This window comes from Manis pentadactyla, chromosome 7 (assembly GCF_030020395.1).
Source record: "Manis pentadactyla isolate mManPen7 chromosome 7, mManPen7.hap1, whole genome shotgun sequence".
Taxonomy (NCBI): Eukaryota; Metazoa; Chordata; class Mammalia; order Pholidota; family Manidae; genus Manis; species Manis pentadactyla.
The window spans coordinates 47,298,493-47,323,372 of NC_080025.1; the positions used below are offsets into that span (position 1 = coordinate 47,298,493).

Consider the following 24,880-nt stretch of genomic DNA (forward strand, 5'->3'; position numbering starts at 1 on the left):
TTCTCTGGTATCCTCTTACCCCCAAATGACCTTCACCGTCTTCTCCATCCATAAAGGTCAACCCCACTGGTACAAGTAAGTTCCTACACGCGTGATGAGAGGGAAGCACTCTGGCCCATTGCAGGGAGTGCTTGCTGCCTATAAATCTCACCTGTACAGTCTCCGCCTGACCGCATGCTCGCTGAGGACAGTGGCTTTTTTACCTGTTAGTCTACCACCCCATGTGCACAGTACCTGCCATCTATCCATGCCCAAATAATAGGCTCAGTAATAGTAACTGAAAGAAAGAATGTGTGTGCATGTGACTGAAATGGCTTTAAATCATTCATGCATGTGATAAGGAGCTGTCACATACTAGAAAAATACCATACCAACACCATCACTGAGCTGAAATGCTGAGACAGCCCAGAGCAAAAGCCAGAGGTGAAACATGATCAGACCTGCTTGAAAATGTAAAATACCTACATCCCACGTTTGGGTGGGAAAATTGGTGATTAAGCCAAAGTACTCATGTTCACACGCATGAACAGTGCATAGCATGGGAGGGTGTGTATGGTGTGTGTATCATGTAAGATGATTTGGAGGGATTCTGTTGAACTATATTTCAGTTCCATGCCCACTAAACCAAACTACTGATAACTGTAAGTCCTCTACTCTTTGCTGTTCTGAAAACATACTTCTTGTTTTCTTTTTACAGCCTTGGTTTCATGAGGGCTATAATATATCACCTGTTTCAATATTGGGGAAGAGAAAACCCATAAAATACAGACTAGAACACTGGACTAGAACAATCCTTGTTACCTCTGCCTTGAAGGCACTCCATGCAGGATGCTTCCAAAGGAATATAGTTTGTTTAAAAGCCTCAGTTGTGTGAACTTCAGCCCAGAGATCTTAAGACAAATGTTTAACTCCAAGGCATAAAATATCTGCATGACTTAAAAACGCAATGGCATTTTCAACATTAACATAAGATTTGACCTTTTGTGTCCAGTCTTCGGGGAAATGGTGTTTAACATGTTGAGTTTCTCTCTTCTCCCCGTTCATTGTTTAAGGGCAATACCTCAAAGCATAGCCTTCAAGAACACAGCAGCTCAAAGACTTAAGAATCCTAGGAGCAGAACATAGTCGACTAAAAACTCAATTAAATGTTAACCTTTCAAGCTTTAAAAGATCTAGAGCAGCTGCATTTCTCCCTTTCCTAGATTAAACTGGATCCCTAAAGATGCAAGAAAACATACTCGCAAAAACACAATTATATCCAAAGAAACAGGTTAAATTAAAGTGCATTTCATTTATTCACTGCAGTATAAACCAGTTTGTGTTTTACAAATTTTATTGATTCATTCAACAACAGTAACAAAAGATTACATCTTCCATTTTGACAATGAGACAATGTTAGAATTAGGAGGGATCATAAAACCCTAAATTGTAAATTCTTTAAAAAAGCACAATTCATGTGATTCATGTAAATGAAACTATTCAATCAAAACTATACATGATTGGCTTAACCCTTAACTTTTAAAAATCGGTTGCATATAGGATGATATTCAGGAAAGACAGATTTTAATGAAATCTTGCAGTAAAGAAATGTGAGAAAGTGTTGTCCCTTGATAACAAGCTACTATTACTCGAAAACTTAATTGGATAAGGTTAAATTTTAAAATGAAATTAATGTGCTCTTCCTTTGAGCTTTCAGAAAAATGTTATTCAAAGAAGGCTGAGAAATAACTCCGAGATGACTGTCCGGAGACTATTTGACACAATGTAGGAGGCACATGATTTTAAATGCACTTTACTAAGTACAAGATGCAGACTGTCAGCTTTATATAGCCTTTTAGAGTCACATCACAGTACTTCACAATGAAAAGCATTTTGACAACAATAATTCTGAGAATGGCATAATTTTTAGATAATCTTTAAATATTTGAAAAGTAACATTTATTTACTACATATTGTGCTAACTTTGCTTGTATAATTAGAAGGTAACTGGACATTTCCTTAGGTCATTTGTTCTCAAACCAGGACGTGCATCAGAATACCAGGAGGCCTTGTTTAAACCTGGAGTGTGGCGCTCCAGCCCCAGAGGGTGAGTTTTAGTGAATCTCACTTTTAGATTCACTGGGTCTGGTTGGGGAGCCTAAGATTCTGCAGCTCCCAGGAGATGCTGCTATAGCTACGAAGGGGACCACCGCATTTGGGAACCACTGGCTTAGAGTAACTTAAATAAATTAGTAATTATGAATCCAAATTAAGAAAAAGAAATACATCCACATTATATTTCCCCCTAAATTTATAATTTGTGAAATTCTGGTAAAACTTTTATAAATGATACAGAGTGTTCAGTTCCATTTAATTAATTTTGCTAAAGGGTTGACTATAAAGCTTTTTAATACTTATTTTTCTTTAAAAGCATTTTCTGTGGAAAAAGCTGGCAATTTTTTCATGTCAGACCATATAATGACATCCAATATCAGGAAAAGTTTGCATTTCGATCACTGAGTTTTTATTTAGACACGCATAAGCATCTCTAGTGAAAAGATGACAAAAATAGAAGAGTCCTAGGTACTACTTCCTAAACAAACAAATGAGGAGTTTTTAACCTCAGCAGCCTCAGTGTCCTTTAAAGTGACATGACATGTTTGGAACAACGTCTGACAGCCCTGGCAGCTGCAGAAGGTCTCCACTGGGACTGCTGACTCATTGCTGCCTGTGTCACAAAGAAGCTACCCCGCCGTGGCTCTGCAGAGAGAGGACCCTTGCTGCAGGAACTCCCAAAATATCCACAGGAAAGAAGGACCTCTCAGTTTGCTGATTCCTGATTAACAAAGAGTTTCAAAATAGAAAATGAGGAGAGAATGAAGTGTGACTCCTGGACACATCTTTCAGCTCCTTCTCTGTGCACTGGCTCCTCTGATCTTCAAGTATGAATGGTAATGAAAGAGAAGGGTTAGGTCCTCTTAAAAACATCTTCTTTAGTGCTTAGATAGGCAGGTGAGATGGCCGGTAAGAGTCCGTGGATGGGTCGGGAGTAGACTGTTTAGGCTGCTGCTGCTCAGTCGCAAAATTAATAAACACCTGAAAGCAATGGTATCATAACTGTTAACTTACGAGAACCAAGACCTTTTGTTGTCAATGATTCTAAGAGAGGACACCTTCTCAGAGCACTGCCCAACTTTTTCTACAAACCACAGCCTTTAATTCATACCACCCCCTAGGAAATCACCATAAACAGGTAAATCCTTTGAGGACAGCTCCAGGAATTGTAAATGTTTCTGGACAATTATCACATGAAAGTTCTCAATGCCTTCAGCATGGCTTTAGAAGAAAGTTGTGATGCAATGTGACATTCTGGTACTCTTAGTAAAGCAAGCCTTTTTATGCCCAAAGTTATTTAGCACCCAGTTATAGCAGAGGCCTGGGAGACGCTGGTGGGTGGGCAGAGTGGGGAAGGGGAGGTGGATGGGCTATGGTTTACTTGCTGAATGCCCACCGTAATTATGAATAAGAAGAAGCTCTGGTAATATGTACCTAGAGTGCAGAGCAGACAATAAACAAATCTCCTGACACTCATCATCCTTATCAGAATTTTATAAAACCAAACAGTGATTAAACAAAGGGGTCCAGATTACTGCAGAGGTAATCTGGCTAGTTTTAAAATCAGCCTATAGGCCTCAAGAACATACCAAAATGCAATCTACTGAATCATTCAAGGCACTATACCTGCTCCAAAGTGGCCTGGTTAATGGAGTAATGCTTGATATTCAAGGAAGCCTTATTATTCTCTAGAACTTTGAACAGGTCAGCTAAGCATTCCCATCTTTTTGGCACATGATATTCCAATAAATTAAGGCGCTGCCCCTAAAAACCAAAAGGAAACACATTGTATCACATACCTAGCAGTCATTAAGCAAAATTTATTAAGTACATTTAATTGCTAAATTATCTTTTCTCAAAGCACACACTTAAATACCGGGGAGGTGTGGAGGTCAGTTTAAGGAATCTCTATGGATGCAACTGACAGCATCTATTGTGAGGTGTATTTGATAAGTGTTGTTCCCTGGGCAGCACTGCTGTCTTGCCCCTCACATGTCCTGAGGGTGGGGAAGGCCTCTCTAAGGGGAAGAAGATGCCTACCAAGAGCTGGGAAGGAGGAAGCTCAGGTGCCACAACACAGAGGCCCCCTGACCTTCACCCTGGGACCTGGGCTGGGCGTGCACTTGTCCTCGCCCTTAGCTAAGCAACTCTTGGTGGGGTGTTTCACCATTCTGATTCTTGTTTTCATAGGTGCAAATGGTGATAGCCCTATTGGTAGCCATTATATAGGGCCATTAACATGGGAACCTGAGCATGAATGCCTGTTCTTACACAGCATGCTTCTTACCTGGTAGGATTTACCCCATGGTTCTTGTTGAAACACATAGGTAGGTGATGGCTACTTTACAGATGACAACCTCTTAGGAGCTATGATAAACTAGGATCACAGGGTAATCCAAGAGAACTATAGACAGTATTTTGCAGATGTTACCATGCATAGGGCTGCCCTGGTCACCTGGGTAAAATGCAGACTTGGAATCTGCAGGTCTAACCAGCTCCTGGGTGATGACTACACTGCTGAGTCAGGGATCATGCTTTGCATCAGGTTGGTAGAGGATTATGGTTGGTCCCAGGCACAGGGCACCCCTTGTGAACTAATGCTGAAGCCACCAAGCCTATAAGCCCACAGTGGCTACACAGAAGATGATTACTTCTGCAGTCTTCCCTCCTGAGCAAAATGAGCTGTGACCACACATGATGGCAGGGGAGGGTGTACCCACTGTGGACTCTGGGCAACCCAACATGTGGGCAAGCGGTTGGGTAATATGCCCTGTCCATGCTATCTGTGGAGCGGAGGCATGGTCTACACTTTGCAATGAGACAGAGACAACAGGCACTATCTTATGACAGCAAAGAACTAGAACAGGATAAAAGCCAAGTGCCTTTATGAGATTTTTAAGCTGAAAACAAAGAAGTAATGTAGAATATTAGCACTACCTTAAACTGGATTCCTGGAAAATAGAGCTTCAAGCAGTCAGAAACAGTGTTGTGTCGATTTGCTTCCTTATGAAGCCAAACCTTGACAGTATAACCATCACCAAACCTGAGGGTCGAATGAAATAAAAATGTGGTTACTACTGTATGGACCTAAGATGGGTAAATTCTAAGTCCATTTTCACAGGGAGGCAGTAAAAGAAAGGAACTATTCCAAATTGTTGAAAGAATTTGGAATCTCAAAAACACAGTACTCGGAAAATAATTGCAATCCAGTTAGGCAGTTTGCCACAATTCATTCACACAGACAATGATTTATCTTTAAAAAAAATCCGCCAACCCTGGCATTCATACCTATCGATGAAAGAGGGGCGGTGGTAGGGCAACTGCGAGAGCCCAGTGCTGAGTCACAGAGTGACAGCTTGGCTGGACACTGGCCCGAGGAGCCCTGGCTGCTTCAGAGGCTGTGGTGATTGAAGTGTGTGGCTGAGACAGATGAACAGGAATGCGTAAGGAGCGAAAGCATTTGTTTATCACAGAAGACAATTCTCCCAACTGGACTTCAACCCAATGGGTTCAGGGACAGCCTGGGATCTGCTGGCCCCAGAGGCACACTTCCCAACACTGCAAGTTGTAGCTGGTGGCTCCACAGTGCCTGCAGAACCACACCTGAGGTCTGTTCACACCATAGAGCGATCTCAGATGGCACCCCCTAGGATTTATGGGGCTCCCCAAACCCATGTTTGTCACTCTCCTGCCTATCCCCGATGGCTAGTAGAGTGTTGGGCACATAACAGTATCTCAATAACAACCTGCTATATAAAAAGAAATGCAGAATATATCATGATAATTTTTTTGTCAGTTTTGTTCACTAATATACCTACCCCAAGTACCTAGAACTAAAAAACATTAGTTGAATGAATGAAGAAATTTTATGCCCAGAGCCTTATAAGCACCTTCATTTACAAAGCATTGCTGGTAAGATGTGTTACATTTAAGTGAATTTTCTGCAAGTGAGGTTGATCTTAATATGTTTGTGAGTCAAATCATTTTTCTGGTGAAGAAGACCTAAGATCAGCAACCCCAGAGATCCTGGTCTGGTTCTGTTTTCTTGCCTCCTACACTGATTTCAAATTTCCCCTGAGATTTGTATGTGGTCCCAGCTGCCTCCTATTATTCAGCATTGGTGGTTTTGAATCCACTTGTAGCAAAGAGGTTGTTGAGGACATTGATAAAATATGAATGAAATGTGAATGAAAGCAGAAAATATGCTTAGCTCTCCCTAAGAATTTCTAAAGGCCAAAAACTGTGTCAGTACAGGGGGTATGTTTGTCTACCATTCCTCTTCTGCCCAGAAGTGCAGGTCAGAACCATGCTACCCGTTAACAAGGGCCACCCACTTCCATCTCTGCCATCTCTCCATGGGAGAGAAAAAGGCTCGGCATGTGCCGCAGGAGCTCCTATTCTTCAGAGAGCTCTCAGCTGAGTCTGTGCCCAAGGCCGTGTCCCGGGGATGTCTGAGGACTGGGATGTGTTTCTGGTCCCGTGCTGATAATGATCGTAGCATAATGCAATGTTTGCACTGGGATGCCAGATCTGGATGGGCAGCCCGGGTTTGGATGTGGGACCCCAAGGAGGCAACTCTTCCCACCCTGGAAAATGGGCTGGAAATACTAGCTGCCTGGTAAGGCTGTCAGAGCCTTGCATAAATCAATCTCATAAACCACCTGGGACAGTGTCAGGCACTGAGTAACTAAATAAATATATGCCGAAATGTGGGTTCTGTGCAGGACATGACTAACATGGGAGAACACTGTCTTTGGTGTGAGGAAGCTCCTGATTTCTTTGGGGAACACTTTGACAAAAGCAGATGAAAGGACAAGAACATGAATCTGGGGTACCTACTGAACAGAAGTACGAGCTGGGAGCAGATAGTAAGCAGAGGTCTGCTCTCGCCATCTACAGAAGGGGCAGCCCTCAGGGCATTTTTGCTAATGTGTTTGGAAAAAATGCTAAATTCCAATAATTGTCTGCTAAATTCTCACTAGAAGCATATCTACATATTAATATCTAAAATTCTTTCAAAATGAAGTTTCATTGGAATGAAGCAACTTACAGCATTACTCTAGAGATTCTGATTTACACAGTTGTTTTAAAAAAAAAATCTCCAGAGAAAATATTCCTGAAATAGGTTGGCAAACTTCTCAGCATCTTTCTAGAATATTCAGTCAATAAGACTTCTGGGTAGAAACTTAAAAAAGCATGTCATTTTCAATGACTAAGAGAATCTTTGTAGATTATCCCATTCATTATGATTCAAGTATCTAATTTATATTAGCTTTACTTTCTCATTTCTGCCTATAACTTACATATTCATGCCAATCTGATGAGTTATTGTTCATATATTCACTCATTGGTCTGACATTTCTACAAAATCCATATGTCTATATCATTTGCATATTTGGAGATAATGTAAAGATAAATAAACAGCAATACCTGCCAGGAAAGGTGCCTATAAGTATTCAACTGCTATTTGCAATACATTTTGGTGCAACCAACATTAAAGGTGAAATATGTAATAAATGCTGAAATCCAAGAATGAGCAAGGTGGTAGTGGAATAACAAACACCCGTGCAGGTATTTTTAATGCCAGACATCTCAAGAGGGGTGAGAATGTGAGAAGGGCCAGCTGAGGAATGGATGCAGAAGGAAGGTCTGTGTGAGCACTTGGCTGGCCTGCAGCTGGCCACCTTGGAACCACCTTGTCATCTCAGTCCCCACGTGATCCTGCTGACAGGGGAGGAGAGCGTGACAGCACAGGACCCACTGACACTGTCACAGAACTGCTAAGCATGTGGCTCCACATTAAACTCCAAGAATTTCCATGTTGTTACCTCTGTCCCTAGGACTAAAGTGAAAGGGAATCACATGGAGGTCAGGTCATTTGGTCAAAGTCATGCACCTTAGAGGGAAGGGATGGAGGTGCAGCCCCCACTGGCCAGTGGGGTTCAGACTCCCGCGTGCAGCAGGCCCTGGCTCACCATTCACCCCAGCAGTTCATTAACTCGCACAGTCACCTTCTGCAGCCAGGAGAACAGAGGGCTTCCTCTTTATAAGTCATGGGGCCCACACAGGTCTGGGGACTTCATGCCACTCAGCTTACTGCAGGCCTTCAAACTCCAAAACCACATCTCTCCATCCCCAGTTCCTTTCTTACTCCAACTATAGTTTGGTTCAGAAACTATCTCATCGTTGTATATGCAAATCAGAATGGTTGTGGGGATTGCAGATGGAAGGTATTTACATAAAGAGAGCCTCTGACAAACAACAAATAAAAAGCAGCCTTTGGCAGCTGACACCAGCATTCCTCCTGGGCAAGAAACTCTTCGAGAAGAACCTCCATGAGCTTCTCAGTTTGAAGGCAAGGTAACAGTGGGTCAATGGCACAGCCTCACAGGGAAGAGAAGCTTGACCCAGGTCAGCACAGCTCTATAAAGATTCCTCTCTGCAGCCATGGTGTCGCTTTCTTAAATGACTCTACCAGCTATAGATCCAGAATCCAGAGTTTGGCTGCCACAGGGAAGGGCCAACAGAACTGTCTCAGAACTCAGGAGGCCCTGCCAGCTTCCAGGCTGGAAGTCTCCCATCCACAGTCAAGCTCCTGGGCTCCACCCACCAGGCTCTCCTCTATGGCCTCTTCATTTTGTGCACACCAATCTCCCTTCCTCCATCCACTCAACACACGTACTTAATGCTCAGTGTGCAAGGCCCTATTCTGGGTGTGGAGGCCTTTGCCTTGGGCTCCGTTCAGCTCCTGGGGAATGGGGAGGTCCTTTCCTTGTGCCTCCAGAGGCACAGTATCCTTCTATTTATGTCAGCTACTACAGCAGGGCCGCTCAAGGGCAAGGCCTCTATCAGCTTTTCTGCCGGGGAGTCCAATCCCTGCTTCATGAGTTAATGAATGGATTTAGTTCCTTGTGACAGTTTGGTGGAATGGGAATTCTGTTTCTCTTTTAACCAAACAGCAAATGTACTGATTACTTCTGTATTTTTTCCTTTCATTTTGGGATAATCAAAAGGGATAATTTTAAAGGAGTCATTTTAAATAGCCGAGACAGCAGGATGAAGAAACAAGTGCCCTCATCTTCACATGATACCATTTTACCGACCAAACAAGCAGCACAGACTATTTTGTTTTCAGGATGGTGAGATTATAGCTTATAAGATGATCTCTTATTCAGTCCCCTGCATTTTTTCCATGAGCTCTGAACATTTACCGTCATTTCAGAAATACCCTAGAATCTAGATAGACAAAAGATACTTCTTATAGCTGACAATATTACGAGTGGTTTTCTGTATTTCTCAATCTTGACAAATAGGCATTTTTTTCTTTTCCCTTTTAAAGGGGAAGTTGGAATATAAATGTAACTATTACCTATCAAGTTGAAATCCTGACACCATGATTTCCACTCTGAGCAACAGAAGACAATTTTTTCTTGGAACATGGAAGGATCTGAAAAAGTTCTTTATTATTGAAATAAATTATTTATGTGATTTTTTGACTAACAGAAGAATAACAACAGCTCCTCAATGTGTAATAATCCTCCTGCATAAAAGGGCCAGTATCAGTATAGGACGGAGAAGACAAGTAGTGACTCTATAGCATCTTACTATGCTGATGCATAGTGATTGCAATGGGGTTGGGGGGGGGGGGATTGGTAATATGGGAATGTTGAAACCACAATGTGGCTCATGTGAAACCTTCATAAGATTGCATATCAATGATACCTTAATTAAAAATATATAAATAAAAATAATTAATTTAAAAATAAGTAAGGGCCAATAAGACACTATAAAAATTATTTCAATGAAAAGTGATTTCAATGAACAGATTGGTTCAATTTAGCAGACAGTAACACAAGCCATATGAAAACAAATAAACAGAGGAGCTCATGTGGTCTTATGTTCTGTAGGACTCCATGCATGGCCCCCTATTCAGTCTCCCTAAGAGAACATGGGCCCTAACATGAAAGTGCTACAAGGTGGCACACTTCCCTAAAGTGAATAAAGTCCAAAGCCTATCATCAAAGAGAAGGGCATTTCTGTGGGTTGAGTGTCCACCCACCTTGGGTGTGGTAAGTACCAGAAGGGTAAAGTCTTTGGGAACAGGAAATGTTTCTAGCAGCTAACCCAATGTCCTGTTATAGCTGACATCCTAATGTGGCAAACACTAGGAGCCTTACTGCAGTTAGGGTCAGCCACCACACTGGGCTCAGTCACCTGTGGGGGCAGCGGGAACCACAGCCGTCGTTGTCATCCTGATGTTTCCTCTCTAAGCCTACCAGCATATTACACAACCCCCCCGCCCCCAACTCCTGGAGAAAGGCCATGGAGATGTACTTCCTAGCCTGAAGAGCACTGCCCAGAGAGAAGCCCAGAGCATCTACCAGGCGAGACCCAGCAGAGGGGACACCACCATCATGACTATGGTGAGCCTTCAGAGCCAGCACACCTGTCCAGCCACCGCCTGTGCCGAGCTCACAGCCTCATAAGCACTTTAGTGCTCCTCCTCTCAGACATTCTGTACAGGCACGTAAGCAGGTGCACATTATTCTGTTTGGCTGTGGTCTGAAGCACGTGAGGGGGTAGTGGTCCTTCCAGAAGATGTGATTAGACCTCTTTGCCTTCAGTGTCAGAGGGCTTCCAGATAATCTCTATGGACTCCAGTCAGACCCCACAGCCTTTACAACAATAACGGAATAATAAGAAAAATGAACTATTTTCTTAGCAGAGAGGAATCGCTTGAAGGAGCAGCCTCCCTCCACTTGTTGAGATGGCACTCAGAGAAGCCAAACTCAAGGTGAAAGTCTCTGGAGCCTGAATGTGGCCGGACCTTTCCTGGTGGACAGCGGGGTGAGCAAGCATCAGCTGCCAGGGCAGCCAAGACAGGAGCCGCGGAGAACACAGGCTGCGGCCCGGTGAGCAGGGCTCTGGTGTGCTCTGGGGTGACTTTCCCCTCAGATCCACAGTCAGCAAATATCAGGAAATTAGCTAAACCCACGCACTATTTGGGACAAATACTGGGAGGGATGACTAACAAGAGACTGACCTGGCTCCCAGAACCGGGCAGCAGGCGCTCAGGGGAACCCTGCGGACACAAGGACAGAGGGGGGCATGTGGACACCATAAAGCACAGGACCCCATAGAACCCTTGGACTGAGGGTCTCTGAACTCTCACTGGCATGAAATCAGGCACGTTTTCCTAAGTCTCCCATGGGAGAGGAAGACCATGGTGAGATAGGGGTTGTAAAAATGAATCATCAAGACAATGACTATTTTCAAATGTTACTCTGGGTCCCTCCAACCACAAAGTAGAAGCTGGATGACCAGGACAAAGAAAATGCTAATTGGGACCAGCTGTTCCACAATACATTGCACCAATCTGTATATTTCAGGCAATGCCCTGGCTTCTCCGTAAATAATTATATTGGCGCGATTTCCCAGAGTCCGATCCGAAGATGGGTCCTTGCCCTTACGTAATGTCGTTTAATCAAATATGTTTAATAAGCAATACATTGAAACTATAAATACTTATGGTAATGGTAGGAGAGAAGGGCATTCGGAAACCAGATATTCAAAAAGTCCTCAGAACAATGCACCCGGATGCCCATTTTAAGGTGCAGGCACTTTAGATGTAGGTATAAAACCAGCATGAAGTGGATGTGAATAGATGTTTTGGAAACAGGATGGTCACACTTAAGGCACTACAGCGTGAGGAGCTCCACATACCTGCTCCCCAGAGAAAATGACAAAAGTTATAAAAAGCAACCATTTTAAGTATCCAAAATTGGTATTTAGGACATACAACAAGTGAAAAAAAAAAACATTTATTCAAAAAGTCTATAGACACTGAGTAAGACTGGCAAGATTCTACAGTATCTGAACTGAGAGGTGCTCTCTGCCTCCCACCCCTGAGCCCAACAAGATGGCAGCTCCACCCCTGAGAGTATTACAAGAACATAGGGCTCCCCGACCCCAGCTTGCTGTCAGAGAACTACCATCCTGGGAGGAGCAGAATGTCTTCATTCCCCATCCTGGCCTGGCTACATACTACTAAGGCTATATTCCAGAAACATGCCACAAAGAGACAGAGACTCCACTCTTCTGCTCAGCTGCAGCGTGGAAGCCCTATCACTAAAGAAACTGGGGCCAAGATCACCCTTTTCTCTGGCTCATGAAGCAATGGTTCCACACCTGCAGAAGCAGGCTGAAGAAGACCAGTCCCCTGAGACTGCTGCACTGAGCACTCAGCTCCTCAAGCAAGTGTCACTCAGAGAGAAGCAAATACCATCCCCTACCCAGTTCCTGAGCCATGGCACAGAGATTCTCCTTTGAAGGAGAAGTAGGCCATAAATGGATAATTCTCAATCTCTTCTCAAAGGAACCAATTCCATTGGCAGCAGAGTGGGGAGAAGTTCAAGCCTAAGAGACCTCCTGACAAACAGTAGAGGTTGTGGTTACAGTCCTGGGGATGAGATTGTTGCATTCCTTGGAGATTTAGGCCAAAGTATAGGCTGGCCAGTGTGTCGGAGAGCCAGACAGAGAAACCTGGGAGGTCAAAACCAATCTCAAACACTGAGGGAGGGTCTAAAGTGGGTGGGTGGGGAGGGTGAGGGGAAAAAGGGGGCACAAAAATTCTCAATCATAATGCAAATTGATCACAAAGATCATAGTACAGCATGAAGAATATAGCCAATGATTCTGTAACATCTTCCTATGTTGACAGATGGAACTGCAGTAGAGTGGGTGAGAACTGGGTAACCATTGAACCACTGTGCTGTATATTTGAAACCAGTATGATAGTCTATCAATGATACTTCAATAAAAATTTTAAAGCAAAAATAAAAATAAAAACCAATAACCTAATCTACCACCTAAGATGCTGATAAAAGAAGAGCAAACTAAATTTAAAGCAAAAAGAAGGAAGGACACTATAAAGATTTGAGTGGATATTAACGTGATAGAGAACGGAAAAGCAATAGAGAAAAACAATGAAACACAAAGCTGGTCCTTTGAAATGATCAGCAAAATTGGCAAACCTTTAGTTAGACTGACCGAAGAAAAAAACAATAGACTCGTATTACTAGAATCAGAAATATAGGTAGAAAGACAGGACTTTACTACCAACCTTACAAAAATAAAGTGATTATAGAGGAATACTCCAAACAATGATATTCTAATATATTATATAAATTAGATAAAGTGGATGCATTCCTAGAAAGACAAAAACTACCAAAACCAACTCAGAAGAAAAAGACTACATAAACAGGCCTATTACAAGTACAGAGATTAGATTAATTAAACTACCCTTACAGAAAATGCCAGGCCTACATGGCTTTACTAGTGAATTTTAACAAGTATTTAAAGAAAAATAAATACCAATTATGGTAATAATAGATATTAATACAAATTATTAATAGATTAATAAACAATATATATTAATGGCAATTATTAATAAATATTAATACCAATTAATAATAGATATTAATACCAATATCTATTATGAACATGGACACAAAACAAAAGATGCTCAACAAAATACTAACAAATTGTATATGGCAACATAAAAATATATATATTTAACAGGATTTATCCAAGGAATACAAGGTATGTTTAACATTTGAAAACCAGCTAATGTAATATACAACGTGATTATCACAGTAGGTGCAGAGGAACCACTGGACAAACTCCAACACTTTTTTATGATAAATAATGAGCAACAAACTAAGAAAAGAAGGGAAGTTTCTCAAACTGAGAAGGGGCACTAATGAAAACCCATAAATAAAATAATACTTAGCAGGTTGTTTTAATTTGTCTGATTTCTCTCAGACTGTTCAAGTTCAGTTGGACAATATCCACTATATCACAGATAAGTTTTCACAAATGCCTAAGGTGCCTAACTGGTTTTCTTGGTTTCACTGGAGATGGCTGGTAATTACAGATATGCTTTGGTTATGTAACTATACTCCTATTATGTTAATGTGTGTGCGCAATTTAAGTAGTAGCTTAAAACCTATACATGCTGAAGTTACTCTACAAGAAGATATGTCAAAGAAATAATCAATCTTCCCATGTTTTCTTCCGCCTGCTACTTCTATAGCTTTTCTTCTTCCTTCCTAATTACAACCCTTAAATAGAATTTGTGCCTCATATCAAATTTACCGAGTATCATAATTCTTCCAAGTGGTAAAGATACCTCAAGACAAATGCTGGGCATAGAAGCTACAGGGCATAAATATGCAAAGAAGTAAAAAGCTAACCATTTCAAACAATAAGGCTTCTCTCTCACTTACCAACTTAACATTTCCCTGTATGGCCCCGGAAGATGACTGGTTAGCCAGAGACGGGTAAGATTCCTCAAGGGAGGAACAACCTAAGACAGGCACAGTCACAGGGGGGCCATCAGGTGAGAAAATGGGGAGCAGCAGAGGTGAGGCTTAGAACCTCACCCCCCCGTTCTGAGAGAAATCTTCTGCATACGTGGATGTTTTATTGCCCTTGTCTAGCTTGGATTAACACATAGTCTACAGGCACACACCTGATCATCTACATTTGCTCTCTTACAACACTAAACTATGTTTTCTACCTTTATCTTGTATCTACCTACCACTTCAGCGTTTTATTAAAAATAATAATAATAATAAAGAGAGAAATATGGTATCCACATATAAATCAAGTATAAAAACCAAATGAGTATTCATATTTGAACTGTTTATAGTTCATAATGCATGAGCTAAACCAAAAGTTTCTGTGATGACTGCCCTTGTACTGTTCACTATGTAACTTATTCATTATGTAAGAATTTGTTCCCCATGTAAGAACTTGTTTGTTATGCCTCAGAAGATTGGAGACTGACAAAAATTAGGCTTGGGGTGGATTAATGATTGTGCATTGAGCATTGACTCCCCTATACAGAATTTTATTGTCGTTAACAACCATTTGATCAATAAATATGAGAGATGCCCTTACAAAAAAAAAAAAAAAAAAAAGGACAGACTTCCAATGGTAAAATAAATAAGTAACTGGGATGTAATGTATAGCATAAGGAATATAGTCAAGATATTGTAACAGCTTGGTAGGGTGATAGCTGGAACCTAGAATTATGTATATAAATGTTTTATCACTGTGTTGTACACTTGAAACTAATGTAATGTAATACTGTGTGTCAACTACCCTTCAATAAAAAATAATTATCTAAAAAATAATAATAATAATAATACTTAGCAATGAAACACTGGGAGTTTTCTCCCTAAGATCAAGAACAAGACGAGAGTGCCCACTGTCACAGCATCCAGTCAACACGGTACTGGAGTTTCTACCCAGAGCACTTGGGCAAGAAAAGGAAATACAAGGTATCCATTTTGGAAAGGAAGAAGCCAAACTATATTCATAAATGGCATGACTGTATATACAGAAATGTCCAAGGAATCCACTAAATACTACTAGAAATAATGAATAAGTTCAGCAAGGTTGCAAGACACAAGATCAATACACAAAGCCAGTTGTATTTCTACACACTTGCAATGGACAATCCAAAACTGAAATGAAGGCAACAATCCCATTTATAATAGCATCCAAATAAATTAAATACTAAGGATTAAATTCAACAAAAGAAGTGAAAAACTTATACTCTGTAACTAGGTAACACTGTTAAAAGAAATTAAAGATTTAAATAAATGGAAGAATATATCATGTTCATGGTTCAGATGACTTAACCTGTTTTAAGTTAGTAATACTCTTCAAATTGATCTAGAGATTCAACACATTCCTCTTCAGAATCCCTGCTGACTTCTTTGTAGAAATTATAAGCTGATTCTAAAACTCATATGGAAATGCAATGGCCCTATGATAGCCAGAACAATCTTGATTAAGAATGAATTTGGAGGAGCAACAGTTCCCAATTTCAAAATTTACTGCAAAACAACACTAATCAGGATCATGTGGTACTAGCATCAGGATCAACATATAAGGCAGTGAAATAGAACTGAAATCCAGAAATAAACCTGTAGGTCAAGTGATTTTTTAAAATGTTGCCAAGACCATTCAATGGAAAGAATTATCTTATCAATAAATGGTGCTGGCAAAACTGGATAGCTCATGCAAAAGAATGAAGATGAACCTTTATCTCACACACAGTTAATGCAAAAATTTATTCAAAATGGATCAAATACCTAAATGTAAGCATTAAACATGTAAAAATCTTAGAATCATGCGTAGGGATATATCTTCATTGTCCTTGATTTCGTAATGGATTCTTCGATATGACAACAAAAACATAAGGAACAAAAGGGAAAAAATACATAATTTGGGCTATACTAAAATTAAAAATATCTGTGCTTCAAAGGATGCTATCAAGAAAGGAAAAGGCAAACCACATATGGCAGACTATATTTGCAAATCATGTATCTGAGAAGGGGCTTGTGTCTATTATATGTAACTCCTCTACTCAATAATAAAAGATGAATAACTAAGTGTAAAAATAGGCGAAGGATCTCAATAGACATTTCTCTACAGAAGATATACAAATGGCAGGTAAGCACACATGAAAGTATGTTCAACCTCATTAGTCATCAGAGTAATGCAAATCAAAACCACAGTGAGATACTACTTTATACTCACTGGAATGGTTAAATAAAATTCAGATAATAAAAGGTAATGGCAAGGATGTGGAGTAATTGGAACCCTCATTCACTGCCAATACAAATGTACGATGGCATCGCCAATTTGGAAAATAGTCTGACAGTTCCTCAAATGGTTAAGCATAGAGTTACTATACAATCCAACAATTTTGCTCCAAGGTATAGCCCCCCCAAAATGAAAAGATGTGTCCACACAAAAACTCATACCTAAATGAATAAATAGCTGTATTATGCATAATATCCAAAAGGTGGGAACAACCCAAATGCCCATCAACAATGTTTAAACAAAGTGTGCATATTATTTGGTCATAAAAAAGGAATACAATACTGAATACAGGGATGAACCCTAAAATGATATGCTAAATGAAAGCTGCCAGTCACAAAAGACCACATATTACATAATTCCATTTATATGACAATAAAAGGCAAATCTGTGAAGACAGAAAATCAATTAGTGGGGCTAAGGGTTGGAGTGAATTGAAGGGATGATAGCTTCAATCTAAAAATATCTATTGTAAAAGGCAGGATTTTCTTGAGATGAAAATATTCTAGAATTAATTGTGGATGGGGTTGCACAAAATTGTGAACACACTAAAGAGCACTGAATTATACACTTTAAATGGGTAAGTTCTACGGTATGTAATGTATTAATGAAGTTGTTAAAAAACAAAGAAGAGATGGCCACAGTTTAAAAAATTAGTTACAAAATGTGGGAATTGGAGTAGATGGTAAACATGACTCCAGTTCTTCTTGCCTTCATACATACCTTCCCTTTGCCACATAACCTTGCCATGTCCTTCCACTAATGGGTGGGACTAGCTTACTGCCCTTTTCTGTAGCTCTGTGACCTGATTTGGCTAAAGGGATGTTGGCAGGTGTGAATTAACCTGGGGCCTGAATCATACTTGTGTATTTTGGTCTTTCCACTCCTGTACCCCCCACTGCTCCCGGGAGGAAGAACCACAGGGGGAACAGACCCACTCATCCTAGACACCTGGACCAGCCCACCTCCAGGCAACTGACAGATTCATGAGGATGAATGCTAATTGTATAAACCAGTGCATTTTACACACTGGTTTGCTACTTTCTGTAACAAAATCCAAGTGATGTAGAAGGTTCTTTTATGCTTTTGATAAAATGGAGCCAAAAATCAAATTGGTAAAATGCTTCTAAGCTATGAAACAAAGAAAGCTTGAGAGTTCATGCATGTTTTTGAATGCACACACACACAGACACATACACACAAATACACGCAGACACATGCACATACATACTCATAAATATATACACACACAGACATACACATAAATTTTAGGCTAACTGAACACAGACTGAATAAACCTCACAAATCCCAGTCTTGAACCATTTTAAACCTGAAATGTAGTTCTTTTTTAAAAACTTTAACTACAAAAAAATGGGTCATCCATTTCTCCCACTCTTCATCCTCTGTCTCTAGAAACCACCAATCTATTCTCTGTGTCCATGAGCTTGTTTTTGTCTGTGATTTATTTCACTAAGCATAATGCCTTCGAGGTCCATTCACATTGTCACAAATGGTAGGATTCCATTCCTTTTTATAGCTGAGTAATATTCAGTTGTGTGTGTATGTGTGTGTATGTACATACACACACATACACACACAAATATGCATATACATATGTATACACACACACACACATATACATACCACAATTTATCCATTGATGGACACTTAGGGTTACTTCCATCTTGGCTATTGTAAATAGTGCCACAGTGAACACAGGCGTGCAAAAATCTTTTCAAGTAAGTGTTTTTGTTTTCTTTGAATAATGCAGAAGTGAAACTGCTGGGTAGTATGGTATTTCTATTTTTAATTTTTTGAGGAACCTCCATACTGTTTTTCACAGTGGCTGCACCAATTTCCATTCCCACCAGCAGTGTAGGAGGGCTCCCTTTTCTTCACATCCTCACCAACGCTTGTCATTCCTTGTCTTTTGGATGGTGGCCACTCTGACTGGTGGGAGGTTTTGCTTTGCATTTTCCTGATGATTAATGATTCTGAGCATCTTTTCATGTACCTGTTGGCCATCTGTATGTCTTCTTTGGAAAAATATCTATTCTGAAACAGAGTTCTGATTTAACAGAAATCCATTTCCTTGGCTAGCCTGTATTTCCCTATGCTTAGGCTGTACAGGCTGTATTTACCATCAGAATTCATTATCCCACAGGGTACAGTTTATAATGGCCCATTTTTGCTGTCTGCATCACACATTAATTCTTGGCAGGTCAGTGTGCATCACGGCCAAATCTGACTATCCAGCAGAGAAGGTGATAGAAAATACTGCCAGGGCCAGGGCAGCAATTAGGCCTGATTCACAAACCCGATAGAGCCTGTTAATGGAGACGCTGGGTATAAAGCCCTGTTTCTAAAAGCAGCAAACTAAGAGTGAATGCAGAAGGTTTTGAGAAAAAACAGGCTCTGCCTTGTCTAGAGATAAACGGGATCTGAATAAAAGTTTTTATCAAAAATGCTGATTACTGACTGCTATTAGTGGTAGTTGTTCATTAAGGTAGGCAGAGTCTGAATGCTTCCATAACTTCAGCGGATTCCTCTTAAAGCCCAGTCATAGCACCTTGGAAGGAAGGATCATTTAGCAAAGGCCCACCATGTACTGGACTTTAAATTCATTCACTCATTTATTTCTTTGCTCAGCAACTACCTTTAGTACATGTCATGTACCAGGCATTATCCTAAATGTTACAGAAATAAACAAAAATAAAGGTCCACCCTCCAAGAGCTTACATTCAACTGAAACAAGATTGAAAACCATCAGGTAAACATACTACTGTTGTATTTAATGATGTCACAGGGAGTATTAGTTTGTTTAGATTCATGTATGAGTGACAGAAAACCCAAAGTAGATGGGATATTAGCAAGTTTAAAGTCTGAAGTCGGGCAGCTCAAAGTGGGCACGGCCATTCCTCTCATTCTGTCTTGCTGCTCCGCTCACAGACCTCCATTGCTGACTTTGACTCGTGGGCCAAGATAGGTGTTTCATCTCCAACCATCATACCTGCTTTGAGAATAGAAGGGAGGGAGGGCAGAAAAAGTGCATGCCTGCCACTACAAATCCATATCCTTGAAGCTGCAGACACCTCTTCTATTATATCTCTTTAGCCACATGTAGCACTCATGAAAGCTGAGAAATGGATTCTTAATTCCCAGTGGCCATGGTGCCAGCCAACAGTCAGGGTTCTTATGCCTCTATGAGTGGGTAGAACAGACACTGAAGACCTCCCTAAAGAGGGACAGCTGAGTAAACACTTGAGGGAATGAAGCCTCGCACTGACCTCAGGGGAGGAGGGAGTCCCAGCCCTCAGGCAGGAAAATGATCGGCGTCTTCCTGCATCTCTTAATATAAGACTGTAAGATACATACTGTTATCTCCATTAAGGAAAAAACAAAAATCTTTCAGAGATGTTAAATAATTTTCTCAAAGTCCTGTATTGGTATGACAAGTCTGACTATATCTCCTCTGTCTCATAAAACCGTGCTAGCCTTCAAAGGGCAGCTGGTCCATATTTTAAGAGGACAGTCTGTTTCCTTAACAAATTCAACAGGAAGTAAATTCAACAGAGGAAGCGGCAGTTCCAGGCACATAAGTTCCCGTGACGTCTCCCTGAGGCAGAGCTCTGCTCTGCAATCAGTTGCAGGCAACAGAGTTGACAAAACAGCAGTGGTAGGAAAAGAATGAGAAATGGAGGAGCCAAGAAACCGAGTCTGAAAATTGCCCTCTTCCAATACTGACTCTGTATTTTGGACCAACAGTCAAAAGTGCTTTAGGTCTGAGTTTCCTTATGCTGAAGTGGGTAAAATAGTAGCTATTTACTGTTGCAAGGATCAAATGAGATAACACAGCAAAAGCATTTGGCAAACGGCTCAGTAATGTTTAAACAGACACCACAGTGCAGATGAGGGCCCTGACCTCAGGGTTTATAAACACTGATGCGGAGCTGTGAGGAGCGCGGCCACTCCCTCCCTGCGTCCACGAGAGGCCAGAGCATCCCGGTGTGCATCCCTCTCCTGCCTCCTGCCAGGGTGCAGAGGCCCGGGAGGCACACCATCTGCCCCCTCCATCTCGGACCACCCACCAGCCCTACATATCCTCCTTGCACACCAGACCTCTCATTTCTCTGAGACAGCCTGTTTCCATCCCCCAAAGGCCGGGGCTCCTGACCACGATGGCCTCTCTGTCCCTAAGCCCCACAGTCCATTGTAAAGTCCTACCATTTTTCTCTGCACTGCCACCTGTACTTCTTCACAGGTCCTGTCACCAGCCAACTTCAGTTTATGTAAATGACTTCCAGCCAGAGGACAAAAACAGCCCTTTAACGGGCCATTCCTGCTCCCGTCTCATTGCTTCCTTCTGGTCCCTCATTTCTCATTCTTGAATTAAAACATCCCATGGAGTGACCCCTGAAATTGCCTTCAGGGGTATCCCCACTATTGGACCTGTACCCCATACTACAGTCAAGCTGTTCCCAAACACAACTGGCATTATTTATCTCCATGCCTCTTCATGTCGTTGGGAATGAGATCAGAGTTGATAGGCTGCCTATGAACAGATTTGGTTTAAATGCCTCCTCTTCATGGAACGTGCACTGTCTCTTCCTAACTGCCACCATGTGCACTAGGAAAACTTCTAGTAGCTCTTACGGTCTCTCTTTGCAGTTTTTGATGTGTGAGCCTATTCCACTCGTTGCAGGGGTCATGCCTATTCACCACTCAATCTTAAAGCCTGGTCACACATAAAAATTCGATAACATTTAATGACTTAAATTGAGCTGCATCTCCTAATAGTTTGTTCACTCACTGATCCCTGAGAACAGTTATCACTGTCTGTTGCATTTACCTTACATGTAAGTGTGTCTCTTGACACTAGGGTGTGAGCTTACTGAGACGAAGGACCATGCCTTTTTGTCTCTTATAAAATGGGCATTCAACAAATACACATGAATGAACAGGAATCGTGATGTGAGTCTGAATCTATTTTAAAAATGTCTCAAACACTGCCATTTCCCATCCCACTGTGGTTAGAAGGAGTCTCTTTGTTCTTAAGAAAATCTTAAAAAATAAAAGCAAACTATCCCCTTTGGCAAAGTGATGTTGCCCATGATCTGAATTTCCAAGGCCAGAGGCATACAAACAAAATGTCCAGCATGAGGACATGCAGCTCAGAAACTTCCCAGGTAACTGCACTGGAGCAACGTGGCTGGACATGCAACACAATGTTGTGAAAGCAAATGAAGTGACAAATGACACGTTATCAGTGGGGGTGACCCTATGCTGAGGAGATGCAAGGGAGCCCTCTTTCTCCTAGAAGAACCATTTCTAATAAGAGTTAATTCAGCAGTTTGTAGAAGCCCTTGAATTTTATGATGCTTTAAAACAAAGCAAAACTGAATTCAGAAGCTCTTCCTTCCATAGCTCTACGGCATGGCAGAAATCATTACATGGGGTCATGTACAAACTTCCTTCCCCAATTGTGAAAATTACATAAACATACTGAATCAACTATTTCACTCTTAAATGAGTTGGATTATTATTTGGTGATATAATCTTAATCTAAGCTTTTATGTTTATAGCAGTGTTTTACAATTTACAACATTGTCACCCTGAAGCATATGGTGTCCCCTAAGGTGCTATGCTAATTTGCAGCTACCCAGAGAGTCCTAGCTTGGGAGTGCAAACATCATTACACCTGCTGTCATTACTTAGAGTAGAATCTACCAACACATCACTGGACTATACTTTTTATTCTAAGGAGAATGGCTAGATAACAAATCAATCACAGAATTCTTTGATGTCTACTCCATTTTTATTTGTGATTCCAAAAGTTTTTGTGTTGGACAACTCAAGAAAATGAAAGTTCTCATAGTCTTAGGTTTTTATTTATACCATTTAAAGCTTTGCTGTTTTATATACAAACAGCCCTGTCCTCCCTGCCCACTGATGTTACCCTAGTGTACTTTTAACTCCAAACTCCATGCTTTGGAAGTGGCATTTCTTTCCCTCCCTGGGAGGGGCTGCTTTAACACTCAGCTTAAACTTTCTGCTTACGTCAGTCCCAAGGGAGGGAAAAGCAAACAGGAGGAACACTTGGCCCTTAAGCATGAATGTGGCCACAGTCTGGGGGTGAGAAGGCTGCTGTCAAGGCTCCAGTTATGACATGCAGAGGCCTGGGGATAAGCCCCTCATGCTGAGGACAAAGCATCGGTGCCCAGGGAGGGGGGTGCTAGCCATCCCCATCCACCAGGCAGCTTCCACTCTACTCCACCTCTCCTCTGTGCACACACACAGGCACATTCATGCACATGCACATACACATGCATGCATACACGCATTTACACATATGCATACCCACACACACATGTATGACCATGATTAGTACACTTAGGCTTGGTTGGATTGTATGAACACAAATAACCTTTAAAAAATATGTTGGGATACAAACTGTAAGGTTAACACAGTGTTTAGCTATTTAGAGGTATCAAATATGATAGACATTTAAGAAGGGATAACAAGAAGTTCTAGAACTTGAGAAGAAAAGAGGACATCAAGTCCATAAATGAGTGAATTTAGTCTGGAAACATTCTCCCTCTGGGAGCATCAAAACCTAACCCTTTAGGGCCATGCTTGTCCTCCTGGTGTGGTTCTGATTTTCCCAGGCCATGGCACTCAGGCCTGGCTGTCACTGCCCCCAGATGGCACCTCTGAGGTGGCACGAGGCCGAGCACAGGGCCACATGGGACTGATAAAGGACAAAGGCCCTGCTTTCTGGAAGCATGAGGGCAACCAAGAACAAGGTGGCCCTAGGGAAATCAAACACTGCACAGGCAGACCTTTTGGTGGGGAGAATGCAATTACATGCCAAAGAAGAGAAATAGGTTGTTGCTATGAAGAGGAAATGCAGGCAAAGGGCAGGAAATGCTGAGTGCTGGGAAGGCCAGAGAAGGCCACCGGGAGGGAAGCCATGGGCCAATGGGGACACAGTCATCAGGTGGTGGTGATCCAGCAGGGGCCGGTCAGGGCAGGTGTCTGTCGCCTGGGGAGGACACCTGGCCCTGTGGGGTCTCTGCAGGTGGGCATCAGCTCCCCTGTGGGAAGCCCCTCAGCAGCACCCCTACCCCAAACCTAGGCCCTCCTGTGCTTCCCGAAGGCTCTCCCAGCCCTCCCTCCCCATGCTCTGCCCCCTGTGCCCTCCTCACTCTCCAGGTCTTCTAAATCCCAAATCACCAAGGCCATCTTTACCCTCCTGTTCAGGTTCCCGGTGTCCTGGCACCACCTCGCTCACGCCCTCAGCAGGCTACTCAGCTCGCCCCACAGGAACACCCATTCTGGCTGTTTAATTTTTTTTCACAACAACTGCAGAAGCTCCTCTGTGACCCACTGGCCTCCTTGTTCTCCCTGCTCCTTGGAGGTATGACACACTGGGATGAGTTGTGCAAGAGTGACAGGAGCCAACAGGAAAGCATGGCGTGAGTGAGGCCCCCTCTGAGGGCACCACGCCCCTCATGTCCTCAGAACGATGCACTGGGTAGCTGGGTCTCAGACAGAGAACTCTGTAACAGGAGCAAGCGAGCCAGACCAGCCTGTCTCTGCTGAGTGTCCCCCTGCAGGGGCCCAGGGGCGTCACGGTGCCCCTGGCCCTCCACCTAACAAGTCCAAATCGAAACTCCAAAGCCCCCCCTCACAGTCACAACACATAGAGATGTGGTCAGACCCCAGTGGGACCTTTCTTCTATCCTAATAACAAGATTGCTGGCTGAGTCAGGGTTACAAAGGTGTGCGGCCACAGAGTATGTGTGATGGATGCTTTAATGTCCTCAGGGCACAAGCGCCTGGAAAGAAGGGTATGGACAGAACAAGCTGACAGCAGTCACCCACTTCATGCCAATGCTGTTGTCACTGGGAGAGTGTGGACACTGACACTCAGCACAACCAGCTTTAGACACCAGATTCCAAGTCATGACCAGTCCAGTATTCTTTATCTCCATACACAAACATATGTAGTTGGTTCACTTGTTACAAGAAAATACCAACTTTACAAGTTATTTCTTCAGATGTAATAGGTTCAATGTTTCAGTGAATAACCCACAGGCTATTTATTGCT

General features: G+C 42.0%; 1 protein-coding gene across 2 annotated transcripts in view; it reads right to left on the minus strand.

Moving 5' to 3' along the window:
* Positions 1-1,276: 1,276 nt before the first annotated feature.
* The window catches only part of ABCA13 (ATP binding cassette subfamily A member 13), a 390,923-nt gene continuing 367,319 nt past the window's right edge, over positions 1,277-24,880 (minus strand). Inside the window, exons 60-63 of one of the 2 annotated variants that reach the window (XR_008998757.1) lie at positions 5,032-5,137; positions 3,721-3,858; positions 2,206-3,075; positions 1,277-2,173 (exon numbers count right to left, since the gene is read on the minus strand). Coding sequence is in view for 1 of the 2 variants with exons in the window: in XM_057505338.1 (XP_057361321.1) it covers positions 2,980-3,075; positions 3,721-3,858; positions 5,032-5,137 (340 nt within the window). In the remaining variant the exon portion in view is untranslated. Of the gene's footprint in view, positions 3,076-3,720; positions 3,859-5,031; positions 5,138-24,880 lie in introns of both variants that reach the window. The other variant, XM_057505338.1, reaches the window with a different exon arrangement.